The sequence below is a fragment of the Lipotes vexillifer genome, unplaced genomic scaffold (genome assembly GCF_000442215.2).
Source record: "Lipotes vexillifer unplaced genomic scaffold, Lipotes_vexillifer_v1.1 scaffold129, whole genome shotgun sequence".
NCBI classification, from domain to species: domain Eukaryota; kingdom Metazoa; phylum Chordata; class Mammalia; order Artiodactyla; family Lipotidae; genus Lipotes; species Lipotes vexillifer.
In genome coordinates this window covers 491,368-507,396 of record NW_006777287.1, presented here as the reverse complement: position 1 = coordinate 507,396, position 16,029 = coordinate 491,368, and the positions used below count along the sequence as shown (strand labels likewise).

The 16,029-nt window shown below is 38.2% G+C and overlaps 1 protein-coding gene across 1 annotated transcript in view; it reads right to left on the bottom strand.

The window, feature by feature from the left end:
- JADE3 (jade family PHD finger 3) overlaps window positions 1–16,029 on the bottom strand; it is a 154,759-nt gene that overhangs the window by 28,184 nt on the left and 110,546 nt on the right. The window contains exons 5-6 of the mRNA XM_007450832.1: window positions 4,103–4,293; window positions 667–878 (exon numbers count right to left, since the gene is read on the bottom strand). Of these exons, the coding sequence (XP_007450894.1) occupies window positions 667–878; window positions 4,103–4,293 (403 nt within the window). The remainder of the gene's footprint in view (window positions 1–666; window positions 879–4,102; window positions 4,294–16,029) is intronic.

The window sequence follows — 16,029 nt, the reverse complement described above, 5'->3', positions numbered from 1 at the left end:
GGGAAAGAGCTGAAAAGAATGTGGATATCACCATCATCATTACTATTAATTTAAAAAAGTAGTGTGGTAGAGAAAGAATGACAACTAGCTATAACAGGTTGGGTAAAGTCACTTCACCTCTCCTGGTATTATCTGTAAAATTAAGGAGTTGGACGGTTTTTTACAATCCTAAAATTCTATGATGTTTAAAAATGGAGTAGACCTAGTTTCCTGGGAGTGGTATATTTGGGAGACAGAGGAGGGCTCTGGGTGCCAGGATGAGGAGTCCCGACTTCCAGCTGTAGGAAGTGTAAACTCCCCAAGGTTACTGACCATGGGTGTAACCTGATGATATAACAGGGACTCCAAGGCAGAGGAGAGACTCCCAGGCAGGCAGCAAGGAGACTCCCCAGGGGACTGTAAAAGTATCGAACAAGGCAATCTCAATGGCATGGGCATGAAGATACACAATAAAGACCTGGGTTTAGCCCCCTGGAGTAAAGTTATTAAGTCACCTTGGGGATCATAAGAAGTATTATTTCTAAAGGAATTACTGGAGAACAGCCAGGCCAAATCCTTCTTTTCACCCTTAAATGCAAGCTGCTACCCAGATATGGGTGCTGGAGATGATCACTGAACTTCAGAAAGGCTGACCGTGGGGAGGTGGCAGTCTCCACTCTCACTAACCTGATGCACACAGATGTTACACTTATCACAGAACACCATATCATTCCCTTCTTCACTGTCTGGAGACCGGCACACATCACAGATCACATCTTCATCATACTCTATGCCTAGCCCTTCCTCTGTCTCAATAGCATGGTTCATATTTTCATGGCAATGGCGTTCCAGGACTTCTACTGTCTTTTCCATAAGATTCTCATCAACTGGCCCACAACCTGCACAGAAATACAAACAATCAATCAACCCATCAGTCAGCTGTCATTCCCAAATCACCTACTGTGAGCCCGGTGCAGGGGTGGGGAGATTCTAAAGGATAAAACCATCTCTTCCCTGATCTAAAACAACCAGATTTTAAAGAATCTTTTACTAGAGCTATTCTAAAATTTACCTATCATCACATATTAGTGTTTGACACATGAAAGGAGAAATACATTTCACCATATTCTTTGTAAGTTATATATACTGACCCTTTCAATTTTCTGTCCAAATCCTAGGCAGTCTCCTCCTAAATCTGTTTTCTCTCTCTCTGCCTCCCTCCCTCTCTCTCCCTCCCTCTCTCTCTCTCTCTCTCTCTCTCTTTTGTGGCTGCGCCATGAGGCTTGTAGGATCTCAGTTCCCTGACCAGGGATTGAACCTGGAAAGCCCGGAATCCTAACCACTAGGCAACCAGGGAAATCCCCCGAATCTGTTTTCTCTTATTCCCACTGAGGGAGGACTTTCATTGGACTTTGTAATCTTGAACACTTTATAGTATAATAAAATAATTAGAATCATATAACTATTTGGATATAAATAACAATTCATTCTTAGCAAATTAGTTTCAATGAGCACATCTAATGGTTACACAAGGAAAATTTCATACAAAAAGGTATTAAGCCATAAAAGAAAATTCTAGGTACTGTATATGTGATTATACATATGAAATATTTGTCATTTGTTTTTCAAACCTGACTTTTAGAAAATCCAATAATATTTTCTAATGACAAACTATAATATAAAATAAACTTATTAGCATTCATAAAGGTCTAACTGCAAATTCTGAAATTACCTTTTTTGCCTCTTGATTCCTTTTCCTTCTATACTTTTAATTTTTCTTAGCCTTCTATACATAATAACTCAACTAAAAGATTCATATGATGGTTATTGGTAACAACTAAACATTTTTCTTCTTAGGGGGACTGATGATTTTGTGAGAGCACACATATATTTATTCTAACAGCTTATAAACTCAGGAGTACTTCTCAAAGTGATCCAAAACAAATTTATCCAAATATACCACTTCATCTGCAATATAAGATCCTAAGGAACTTTGGAATTCCACATAAACTACCTTTTCAATGTTGTTGCTACTTATGAAACCAAAAACTACTCAGGTAGTATGTTTAATTTTCCCAGCCAAGAAAAATTATACTTTTTTTTTCCTGGAGTGAAGGAGTATAGTGTCTGGTTATAAGAGCACTTGGATTCAAATTCCAACTTGACCTCACATTGGTTATATAAGCTTTGACAAGTTATTTACCCTCTTTAGAGCTTAGCTTCCTTATCTATAAAAATAAGGATAATAATACCAAACTCATTGATTTCTTGTGAGGCAGAGATGAGATCATGTTCATACATTGCTTAGTATAGTGACTGGTATGCAGTAAGCACTCAACTTTTAGAATTCCTTAATCTGAATAAAAAACATGCTTAAGATAATATTGTTTTTGAAAGTTTATTTTAAGCTCTTAGAACCTTACTACAATATCATTCACTCTAAAGGAATGCTGGAGATAAGGTAATCATCTTTTTAAAACTCATCTAAGCCTAAATGCAATGTGGTATCCTGGACGGGATCCTGGAACAGAAAAAGGTCATTAGTGGAAAAACTGGTGAAATTCCAATAAAGTCTGGAACTTAGCTAATAGTACTGTACCTGTGCTGGTTTCTTAGCTTTGACAAATGTATCATGGTAAAGTGAGATGTTAACATTAGGTGAAACAAACTGCGTAAGGTGTATATGGTAACTGTATTAAAAATGCAACTTTTCTTGAAAGCTAAAACTATTTCAAAAAATTTTTTGAAAGCTTATTTAAAAAAAAAACTCATCCAAAGGGAATTAACTGCAAAATACCAAAGGGACTTTGTTATAAGGCACTGTCATGTTGAAGGCAGCACTGTAATGACTATAGTGTATATGGATGCTGTATGGTTCATAAACACAACTGTACATTGAGCCATCGATCCACTTGATTATGCCCTCATACTCATTTTCCCTTTCTGTCAGTCTTTTATTCCCTTCTCTTTGTGGTTCCGATCCTAAATTTTTTTGACCCCTCTCCTTCCTCTTAGAAGGCAGAACGAGAAGACATAAAACAAAATGTTTTAAAAAGCAAGGAGTTAGTATTGGTTACTGGCAGAGTAACTATCACCACCATGCCAAACTGGATTTAGTATAATTTTAATTTTGTATTCACATGCATTCAGATACCAACCTCAAAAGAAAGAAAGAAAAAAAGGGAAGAAAAGGAAAACCACTGATCCTTGTTGTACTAACAATGAACAAATGTGATTCAAACAAAAACAAAATCAAATGTATCCTTTACCATATCTTATACAGAGAGTTAAAAACCACCCAGTTTCACAGGACCACTTGGACCTAAACACTGTTTAGACTGAAAACAGGTCAAAAAGAACTGTGTGTAAATATAAGGTGAATTTCCTTTCAGCCTAGGATTTCTGAGCATTGCCAGTATGGTACTGTATGGCACACGTTTACTTTAAAATTACTACTATGTTTACTACGAGGTTTTTTATTTGCTTGTTTTTGCTTCATTCTATTCTATTTTTTGAGAGTAGCATGACAACTCTAGAACTCACTGTAGGTAGCTAAGAACTGCTTTGGGGATGTTTTGCCCTAGGCCTGCCATTCTTCTTCCAGGCAGCAAAATACAAGTCCTACATTAAGGCATCCTGGTCACATCAACATGTCAGTTGCAGTGGTGCTGCCTAATGCTGAAGTTGCAGTTTCTCTCCATCAGGTGGAGATGTCAGAGGTGCCACTACCCTTGGCCCTGCTCACTGACCATGGTACTTTTCAGGGCCGAATGAGGAACCAGTCTCAGAATCCTTCTCAACCAGAAGTCCAATCAGCCATGACCAATCTCACACTCAGAACTGGGAAATGGCCTCGTGAAACCTACATGCCATCCCTGATCTGTGATATTCACCATGAACAAGGAAAGACAAGGTCAGATTTAAATGTTACTGCTCTACTTCAATATATTTATGCATTTCAGGAAATGCCTCATTAAGATTAAGATTAAAGAGAAAAATAAATGAAGAGCCCAGAAAAGAAAGGAAGCCACAAAATGAAAGCAAGTTAAAATGGTCCTGACACCTTTTTTAAAAAACCACAAATCAAGTCAAGGAACAAGCTACTTGTGAGGAAACAACTTACCCATTTCTGCGAGGTCTTCATTGAGTTCCTGGAGCCAGAAGATGTCCATGTCATCTAGGTCATAGCGGCACACAGATGCCGCCAGCTCCATGATGTTGATGTAGCCAGGCTCTGCGGTCTCTGGGCTGGAGCAGTGGATGTACTTCCGGGGTCGGATAAATAGGACCTCCTTTACCTTGTCGGCTACAATCCTAGAAAAGCAAGACACTGATAACAATCAACAAATGACAGATTCCAGGCACTGACTGGATGGGCCCAACAGCACTCAGGCCATACAGTGGAGCTGAATGTTCTCCCTTCCTACCCTGGGTTTATCCCCTGCTCCGTCAAATGAGAGGCATGACAGATCCCTTTCTAGAAAGTAAATGGTTCTACAAATCCAGCTTTGTTATTTGCTGTGAATACTCTGACTGCTAATAAAATGTTTCATTTACCCTTTTGGCTCCTAGGCCCTTACTACCATTCCTTCTAATAAAATATTGCATTGTGCGTTCTTGGTGCAATGGCCACCACATTTATTTAGAAGGGGAACCATAAGAAGGGGTGCTACCTGTACAAAGGCACAGCCGGATTACATACCAAAGATACATTTTAGCTAAACTCATGATTTTCTACCATGGAGGCCATACTGGATGGTGGTAAAGAGTATAGGCTATAGACTCACACAAACCTGTCTTTTACTGCCACTCACTCGCATGGTGATCTTGGGCAATTACTTAATGTCTACAAAGTTCAGTTTTCTCAGCTAAAAAGGATGATAATCATAAATTATGATATAATAGTATCAAACTTATAGGGTTATTATGACGATTATATGAAATAAAATACATAAAGTGCTTAGTAAAGTGTATAGTAAAAAACAGATGATCAATAAAGCCAGTGTTGGGCTTCCCCAGTGGCGCGGTGGTTGAGAGTCCGCCTGCTGATGCAGGGGACACGGGTTCGTGTCCCGGTCCGGGAAGATCCCACATGCCACGGAGCGGCTGGGCTCGTGAGCCATGGCCGCTGAGGCTGCGCATCAGGAGCCTGTGCTGCGCAACAGGAGAGGCCACGACAGTGAGAGGCCCGTGTACAGAAAAAAAAAAAAAAGCCAGTGTTATTTTTATATCTCTTACTATTTTTACTATTTAGGTAGATGAGTTAAAGCCAAGAGGCCATGGATTTATACAAACTTAAGCCATTACCCAACCATAAATGATAGTGACTATAAATGTGAGTCAGGAAAACACAATGGGATGAAAGATTCCCATTCTTCCACCAAATTATCTAGCAGTCCTGAGCAAACCCATTATTTTCCCAAAGCCCTCTGGACACTTAAGAGCCCAAGGCAAGGAAACCAAGCAAGGGAAGAAACAGAAATTTCTCATACTTGTTCTACAATGAATGTTCTAGATACTACATGAAGCAGCAGAAAATGTAACCAAGATGAAATCTGAATTATTAGCCCCTGGAAATTTTACAGAACAGGGTAGGCCATCTAAAAAAGAGAGAAAGGGGGTAATCCAAGAGGAAATCAAAAAATACCTAGAAACAAATGACAATGAAAACATGACAACCCAAAAACTATGGGATGCAGCAAAAGCAGTGCTAAGACGGAAGTTTACAGCAATACAATTCTACCTCAAGAAACAAGAAACATCTCAAATAAACAACCTAACTTTACACCTAAAGTAATGAGAGAAAGAAGAACAACCCCCCCCAAAGTTAGCAGAAGGAAAGAAATCATAAAGATCAGATCAGAAATAGATGAAAAAGAAATGAAGGAAACAATACTTAAGATCAATAAAACTAAAAGCTGGTTCTTTGAGAAGATAAAAAAAAATGATAAACCATTAACCAGACTCATCAAGAAAAAAGGGAAAGGACTTAAATCAGTAGAATTAGAAATGAAAAGGGAGAAGTAACAACTGAAACTGCAGAAATACAAAGGATCATGACAGATTACTACAAGCAACTCTATGCCAATAAAATGGACAATCTGGAAGAAATGCACACATTCTTAGAAAAGCACAACCTTCTGAGACTGAACCAGGAAGAAATAGAAAATATAAACAGAGCAATCACAAGCACTGAAACTGAGACTGTGATTAAAAATCTTCCAACAAACAAAAGCCCAGGACCAGATGGATTCACAGGCGAATTCTATCAAACATTTAGAGAAGAGCTAACACCTATCCTTCTCAAACTCTTCAAAAATATAGCAGAGGGAGGAACACTCCCAAACTCATTCTACGAGGCTACCATCACCCTGATACCAAAACCAGACAAAGATGTCATAAAGAAAGAAAACTACAGGCCAATATCTCTGATGAACAGAGATGCAAAAATCTTCAACAAAATACTAGAAAACAGAATCCAACAGCACATTAAAAGGATCATATACCATGATCAAGTGGGGTTTATTCCAGGAATGCAAGGATTCTTCAATATACGCAAATCAATCAATGTGATACACCATATTAACAAATCGAAGGATAAAAACCATATGATCATCTCAACAGATGCAGAAAAAGCTTTCGACAAAATTCAACAACAATTTATGATAAAAACTCTCCAGAAAGAAGGCAGAGAGGGAACTTACCTCAACATAATAAAGGCCATATATGACAAACCCACAGCCAACATCGTTCTCAATGGTAAAAAATTGAACCCATTTCCACTAAGATCAGGAACAAGACAAGGTACCCAATCTCACCACTATTATTAAACATAGCTTTGGAAGTTCTAGCTACAGCCATCAGAGAAGAAAAAGAAATAAAAGGAATCCAAATCAGAAAAGAAGAAGTAAAGCTGTCACTGTTTGCAGATGACATGATACTATACATAGAGAATCCTAAAGATGGTACCAGAAAACAACTAGAGCTAATCAATGAATGTGAAAAAGTTGCAGGATACAAAATTAATGCACAGAAATCTCTCACATTCCTATACACTAATGTTGAAAAATCTGAAAAAGAAATTAAGGAAACACTCCCATTTACCACTGAAACAAAAAGAATAAACCTACCTAAGGAGACAAAAGACCTGTATGCAGAAAACTATAAGACATGGAAGAAAGAAATTAAAGATGATACAAACAGATGGAGAGATATACCATGTTATTGGACTGGAAGAATCAACACTGTGAAAATGACTATACCACCCAAAGCAATCTACAGATTCAATGCAATCCCTATCAAACTACCACTGGCATTTTTCACAGAACTAGAACAAAAAATTTCACAATTGTGTATGGAAACACAAAAGACCCCAAACAGCCAAAGAAATCTTGAGATAGAAAAACAGAGCTGGAGGAATCAAGCTGCCAGACTTCAGACTATACTACAAGGCTACAGTAATCAAGACAGTATGGTACTGGCACAAAAACAGACATATAGATAAATGGAACAGGATAGAAAGCCCAGAGATAATCCCACGCACATATGGTCATCTTATCTTTGATAAAAGAGGCAGGAATGTACAGTGGAGACAAGACAGCCTCTTCAATAAGTGGTGCTGGAAAAACTGGACAGCTACAGCTAAAAGAATGAAATTAGAACACTCCCTAATACCATACACAAAAATAAACTCAAAGTGGATTAGAGACCTAAATGTAAGGCCAGACACTACCAAACTCTTAGAGGAAAACATAGGCAGAACACTCTATGAAATAAATCACAGCAAGATCCTTTTTGACCCACCTCCTAGAGAAATGGAAATAAAAACAAAAATAAACAAATGGGACCTAATGAAACTTCAAAGCTTTTGCACAGCAAAGGAAACCATAAACAAGACCAAAAGACAACCCTCAGAATGGGAGAAAATATTTGCAAATGAAGCAACTGACAAAGGATTAATCTCCAAAACATACAAGCAGCTCATGCAGCTCAATATCAAAAAAAAACAAACAAGCCAATCCAAAAACGGGCAGAAGACCTAACTAGACATTTCTCCAAAGAAGATATACAGATTGCCAACAAACACATGAAAGAATGCTCAACATCATTAATCATTAGAGAAATGCAAATCAAAACTACAATGAGATATCATCTCACACCGGTCAGAATGGCCATCATCAACAAGTCTACAAACAATAAATGCTGGAGAGGGTGTGAAGAAAAGGGAACACTCTTGCACTGCTGGTGGGAATGTGAATTGCTACAGCCACTATGGAGAACAGTATGGAGGTTCCTTAAAAAACTACAAATAGAACTATCATATGACTCAGCAAGCCCACTACTGGGCATATACCCTGAGAAAACCAAAATTCAAAAAGAGTCATGTACCAAAATGTTCATTGCAGCTCTATTTACAATAGCCCAGAGATGGAAACAACCTAAGTGTCCATCATCGGATGAATGGATAAAGAAGATGTGGCACATATATACAATGGAATATTACTCAGCCATAGAACGAAACGAAATTGAGCTATTTGTAATGAGGTGGATGGACCTAGAGTCTGTCATACAGAGTGAAGTAAGTCAGAAAGAGAAAGACAAATACCATATGCTAACACATATCTATGGAATTTAAGAAAAAAAAAGTCATGAAGAACCTAGCGGTAAGACGGAAATAAAGACACAGACCTACTAGAGAATGGACTTGAGGATATGGAGAGGGAAGGGTAAGCTGTGACAAAGCGAGAGATGCATGGACATATATACACTATCAAACGTAAAATAGATAGCTAGTGGGAAGAAGCCACATAGCACAGGGAGATCAGCTCGGTGCTTTGTGACCACCTAGAGGGGTGGCATAGGGAGGGTGGGAGGGAGGGAGACGCAAGAGGGAAGAGATATGGGAACATATGTATATGTATAACTGATTCACTTTGTTATAAAGCAGAAATTAGCACACCATTGTAAAGCAATTATACTCCAATAAAGATGTAAAAAAATAAAAAGAGAAATGCAAATCAAAACTCCAGTGAGGTATCACCTCACACCGGTCAGAATGGCCATCATCAAAAAATCTCGAAACAATAAATGATGGACAGAGTGTGGAGAAAAGGAAACCCTCCTGCACTGTTGGTGGGAATGTAAATGGATACAGCCACTATGGAGAACAGTATGGAGGTTCCTTAAAAAACTACAAATAGAACTACCATACGACGCAGCAATCCCATTACTGGGCATATACCCAGAGAAAACCATAATTCAAAAAGAGTCATGTACCACAATGTTCACTGCAGCACTATTTACAATAGCCAGGACATGGAAGCAACCTAAGTGTCCATCAACAGATGAATGGATAAAGAAGATGTGGCCCATATATACAATAGACTATTACTCAGCCATGAAAAGAAACGATATTGAGCTATTCGTAGTGAGGTGGATGGACCTAGAGTCTGTCATACAGAGTGAAGTAAGTCAGAAAGAGAAAAACAAATACCGTATGCTAACACATATATATGGAATCTAAAACAAGAAAAAGAAAGAAAAAAGGTTCTGAAGAACCTAGGGGCAGGACAGGAATAAAGATGCAGACGTAGAAAATGGATGTGAGGACATGGGGAGGGGGAAGGGTAAGCTGGGACGAAGTGAGAGAGTGGCATAGACTTATGTATACTACCAAATGTAAAACATATTGCTAGTGGGAAGCAGCCGTATAGCACAGGGAAATCAGCTCAGTGCTTTGTGACCCCCTAGAGGGGTGGGATAGGGAGGGTGGGAGGGAGATTCAAGAGGGAGGAGATATGGGGATATATGTATTTGTATAGCTGATTCACTTTGTTATAAAACAGAAACTAACACACCATTGTAAAGCAATTATACTCCAATAAAGATGTTAAAAAAAAGTATAATAAAAAAGAGGGAAAGGGACTTACCTGGTGGCGCAGTGGTTAAGAATCCGCCTGCCAATGCAGGGGACACGGGCTCGTGCCCTGGTCTGGGAAGATCCCACATGCCGTGGAGCAACTAAGCCCGTGCGCCGCATCTACTGAGCCTGCCTCTAGAGCCTGCGAGCCACAACTACTGATTCCGTGTGCCACAGCTACTGAAGCCCGTGCGCCTAGAGCCTGTGGTCCGCAACAAAGAGAAGCCACCACAATGAGAAGCCCGCGCACCGCAATGAAGAGTCGCTCTAGCTCTCTGCAACTAGAGAAAGCCCACGCGCAGCAGTGAAGACCCAACGCAGCCAAAAATAAATAAATAAATAAAAAATAAAAAAGAGAGAAAGTAATAGATATATGTGTTATCATAAAATAATGAAAATTGTTTCTCTGGAAGGCTTCTGGAGCTTCTAGAGTTACTATGTATGTACAAGGATTCATAAACATAAATGTATTCATAAGAATACACATAAATATATACAGAGGCATAGTCCACCCTGTAATTTTAGATTGAATATTTCCTCCTAAGCATTCTTCCAAAAGCTTATGATTCCAAATAATGCATGTGGAATAAAGTTAATAACTACACACATTTGCATATTTTAATTTTTCTACCATATGGAGTTTTAAAAAGCCAACAACAACAAAGTATTTGAGGAAAAAAGTGGAACTCTAAATATTAACTGAAGCTAAAAATTTGGGAACTGCTATCAGAGGCCTGCTTCCAACTGAAATGAACCCAACCGAAAAGGACAAGACATGCATATAAATTCTCCAGAGACTATGAGATTAAATATGCTGTGCTTTTTGGTGCATGGCTTATGAGGTAATTATAGAATATCTAAGCTTTTTCAAGATTTATCTTTTTCTAAAAGGAAGAATATTTTGCTTAATTATTCATCTCAATTGCCTCAAATTCTATGTGGAACAAGGTAGACTATGAATGTTCTTGATTTAAACTAATACATTTATTAAGCTTCTAGAAGAAAACAAAGGGGAATATCTTTATGACCTCGGGAAAGACAGAGATTTTTAAAATAAGACACAAAAGCCATTAACCTCCAAGACTGAAAAACTTGTTTATCAACAATGTATAATAAACTTTTACAAATCAATTAGAAAACAACAGAGAAGTCAATTAAAAACTGGGCAAAAAACCTGAATAGACACTTCACAAATAAGGCTATCCAGATGGCGGTTCTCGACCTCATGAGTTAACATGGAAATGCAAACTAAAATCATAATCACCATTACCTGCCAGAATGGCTAAACTTGAAAAGACTGATCAAAAATTGAAGATACTAAGTGCTTGCAAAGAAATGGAGCAAATCGACCACTGCTGCTGGGAGTGTGAATTGGTACAATCATTTTGGCAAACTGTTTGGCAGCAGATATTATGGCTGAACATGTGCATACCTTATGACCTAGCAAACCCACTCCTAGGAATATACTTAACAAAAAAGTACACATATGTATCCTAAAAGATGTATAAAAATGTCCATATTAGCATTTTTCATAATAGCTGAAAACTGAAAGCAACCCAAATATCTATCAAAAGCAGAATGGATAAATAAAATGTGGTATATCACACAATGGAATATGACACAGAAGTGAAACTTAATGAAATGCTCCATGCAATAGCATGGATGAATCTCACAACCATAATGATGAACAAAACAATCCAGTCTCAGTATGAAGGTTAAAAACTGGCAAAACTGTCACCTATGGTGAAGGAAGTCAGTGGGGAGGAACAGAAGGAGGGCTTCTGGGGTGCTGGTAATGTTCTCTTTCTTGATCTGGGTGCCAGTTAAGCAAGTGTATTTAATTCATGAAAACTGAGTTATACATTAGTTATCTTTCTGTGTGTATATTATATTTCAATGCAAAATTTATAACAATGATGATGTTATCTCACTCATCTTTCATATGTATCTTGAACTAAAGGTCTGAATCTAAGGACTGAGCCTACGACAATAAAAAACATTATAGGCCGAAACAGTAATACCAAAGGCAAGGAGATGCATGGGCAAAAGGTGGTTAATACACACTCACAAGGAGAAATTCTTATAACGATAGAGGGAAGGTCTATGAGAATAAATGAAAAAATATTACTTTGGGGTTTTGTAAAATGCAGCTTTAACATCTTCAAGTACACATAACATTGCTATAGCTGGACGAAATCCCAGGATCATCCCTCAGTGATTTTCTTCTCTGGCCACTATACACTTTGTAGAGGGACACTCTTTGAATGGTCACCAGACCACTGAACAAATCAGCAAAAGCTCACAAGCCTAGAGATATGGGCAATTTTGTTAGAGTAATGTAGTAAGTGCAGCTTTCAATTTGGATGCTTGAGTGTAAACGAATGCTGTAGTAGCTTTCTGGATGACTGATTTTGGTGAAAGGACCCACAACCACACCTCCTTAGCCTCATAGGAAGAAAGCCTATCCACCTGCTCCTCAGGGTAGGTCAGCTACCTCTAGCCCATGTGAACACTCCTGTTGACACTGAGGAGGCAAAAAAAAGAAGCTGCAACCACTCTAAGCCGACCTACAGCCTCTTCCAGTGTCTTATGCACAGTGAGTCCTCAGTGTGTCTTCAGTTGATCTAAATATTTAACAGGTAGAGACTATGCTTCATTTCCTAATGAGTGGATCAGAATCATCTGTGAATAGCACAGAAATTGCACAAATACTACAACATCATGGATTTTTTAAAGGCTTGAAATAAGTGCCTTAAAAGCTAACTAAACAGGAGGCCCTTATAATAATATCTCTAGGAGTAGTTTCCCAAGATGCCCCTTGTTAATCTTGCCACTCTGCTTCTCAACAAGACTCCATGCCTCATTTATGAAACAAAAGACAATTACAACCTCTGTGACAGATGGTATTTTAAAAATTCCACACGCTCTTCTACAATGTGACTCTCCCACTGCCCCATCAAGTGGTGAAGTCTATTTCTCCTCCTTTTGAATCAGGAAGGGCATGTGACTGTTTCCACCAATAGAATACAGCAGAAGTGACGCTATGAGAATTGCAAGGCTGAGTCATAAAAGGGAAAACAGCTTCATCTTTTTGCTGGAACACGTGCATGTGGATCCCTGTGTCTGAGGCCTGTAGAGAGTCTGCCTATGCTGAGGTTGTCGTGCTATGAGGAAGCCAAACCAAATGGAGAGGCCATGTGCAATCTTTATGTCATCCCAGCCCAGGTGGCAGACATGTTAGTGAAAGCCTTTAGATGATTCCAGCCCCCAGCTGCTGAGTCACCCCCAAACTTCCAAGTCTTCCCAGATGAGGCCCTAGACATAGTAGAACAGAGACTAGCCATCCCCACTGTGCCCTGTCTGAATTCCTGACCCACAGAACCTATAAGTATAAAAACATGGTTGGGCTTCCCTGGTGGCGCAGTGGTTGAGAGTCCGCCTGCCGATGCAGGGGACACGGGTTCGTGCCCTGGTCTGGGAGGATCCCACGTGCCGCGGAGCGGCTGGGCCTGTGAGCCATGGCCGCGGAGCCTGCGCGTCCAGAGCCTGTGCTCCGCGGCGGGAGAGGCCACAACAGTGAGAGGCCCGTGTATCGCAAAAAAAAAAAAAAACAAAAACATGGTTGCTTGGTGCTAAGTTTGAGGGCAACAGTAACTGGAAAAACAATTTATACAGCAATAGTAACTGGAAAAGCTACCAAAATACTGCTTTAAACTTTAAATAAGATAAATGTGTGTATAAAAGTGCTCTTTATTGATTCTCATAATTGAAAGCAAAATGGTAGACTGCTGCTGCCTAAAATGGAATGGGAAAGGAGGTGTGTGAAGAGTGGGGCAAGGAGAGTGGGGGAGGTGAGAGAAGCATGATGATAAAATATAGCAGTGGGAGGCAGGCTTGTGCTCCCATTTATCATTAGGGGCCATTCTTCCTTTGACTTACTATATGAAATCTGATATATTTTGAAAAGTAGAACCAAGGGGATCTCCTTTGATACTGAATATGGGGTATGAGGCAATGAAGAATCAAAGATGACTCTAGGAATTTTGGCCTGAAAGACTGAACAGGAAGAATGAATCTGCTATTAGTTAAACGTAGAAAATTACAGGTGGAACTAGTTTGGGAAGAACATCACTAGTTCAGTTTGGGACACTTTAAGTCTGAGATATCTATTGGACATCCAGGTGGAAACATTGCATTGGTGGTTAAATATTTCAGTCTGGAGTTTAGTGAAGACAGTACTGCTCTCCATAACCCAGTTAGTCCAACATTTACATTCCAAGGAGAACTAGGCCTCTTTGGATACCTAATCATCCTCTCTTCCAGTATCACTAATGACTTAGAAGTATATGATAATATATTGTTAAGTGAGAAAAGCAAGTTACAGAATGTTCCCATTTATTTGTACATACATATGTACATGTTGTATAAGCATATATATTATACAGTTAATATTTGTATTCTGATTATTTTTGTTTTTACAGTAAGTCAATAATTCATCTACAATTTAAAAATCATATACACATACACGATAAATATAACATTAACCACTTATGTGTAATATAACTTATAATGCATGCTTCCTTTTAACCAAACATGAAGCGTTGCTTTCCTTCCATTGGAACCTTACTGTGAAAGAAACTGATTTAAATATACAAATGAACACAAAACGAAACAAAACAAAAACTATCTGAAACTTGTTTATCATTGATGAGCATCAAAATCATCCACGGTCTACCTAAAAAACATGAAATGGGGTTAACATCATCTTTATTTGTTGAACTTACTTTAAAAAATTCCTTGTGGTAATAAAAAGGCTTATTTAAACAGCTGTAACTTAAAGTGCAAGCTGGCTCCATTTCAGAATTCTCTGTACCCCTCCCCTCAATCACCATGTATATGCACTACACTACCCTAAACTAAGGGACAAGAGAATAGCAGAAAGGATAATGGAACAGAGAGGAAAACCTAACCTGAAAGCTGGAACAAAAACTCTAAAAGGATTTGCTCCACCTACTCTGTTGTATCTTTTTTCACCCCTTTTCAGTTTTAGCACCCAAGAATCAGGTCAATTAATTTATATACATCCAAAATTACTTCTGTAAGTTCATTAGGAAATAAAATTCTGAAGCATTTTGACAACCTTGTGAATTAGGTAATAAATAAAAAGCAAGTGCTTAGTTTTACTAGTATTTAAGTTTCTCTAGATGATTGATTAATCTGTCTGTAGGCAATAAGACAAGTAACTCAAATACAAACAATACAAATATTACTATTGTGATGGATTGAAGATAGTCATAAATCCTTTGATAGTCCTTCTGTTGAGAGGTAGGGCCTATTTCCCTCCCCTTCAGTCTGGGAGCTCTCTGCAACTGCTCTAATAAAATACGGTGGAAGTAATACTGTGACATTTTCTGAGCGCAGGCCTTAAGATTGGCACCTTCCACTATTTTTTTTTAACCAAAATTATAATTATTATAATTGTGGGATTATCACACATAAATTCATTTATATTTACTGTAGAAGAAACTGCACATTTTCAAGATTGCTTTGAATTCAGCTAAATTTGGTAACAAAATGTTGTTACCTAAAATGAGCGTCAATATTCCTCTGATCTCAACTACAGAGTCAAGTAATCCCCTAGGGAAAACAGACTGAAGTTCAATGCTTACACATAAAAAATTCAGGGGATTTGGGCTTTGAAGAGTATGAGGTTTTTGTTGTCTTGACTAGTGCTTCTAGATTTTTAGTAAGACTCTTCCATTCTCTACTTTCTCTTTATGTTTGATATACAATCTAATGCTTGTGAGTATTTTCAAAGCTTTGGTAGTTTTAAATTTCTTGTAAATCTGATAATCAAACTTCATTCACATTGATTTCTTAGAAAAAAAATCCTATCCAGTAAAAATGAGCTAGTAACAGTCTTTTTTGCCATAATGTTGGAATTTGCATATTATTTTAAAATTATATAGCTTCCTAAAAGAATGGCACCCTTATTCCCTCCTTTGCTCCCAAAAGAAGTTAGCTAAACATCTAGATTTTCATAAATTGCAAAAAATGAGGCACAGAAGCTAATTATGCTTAAAAAACAGTATGTAAATAATTTATCTGGCTTATACCAACATTTTCATATT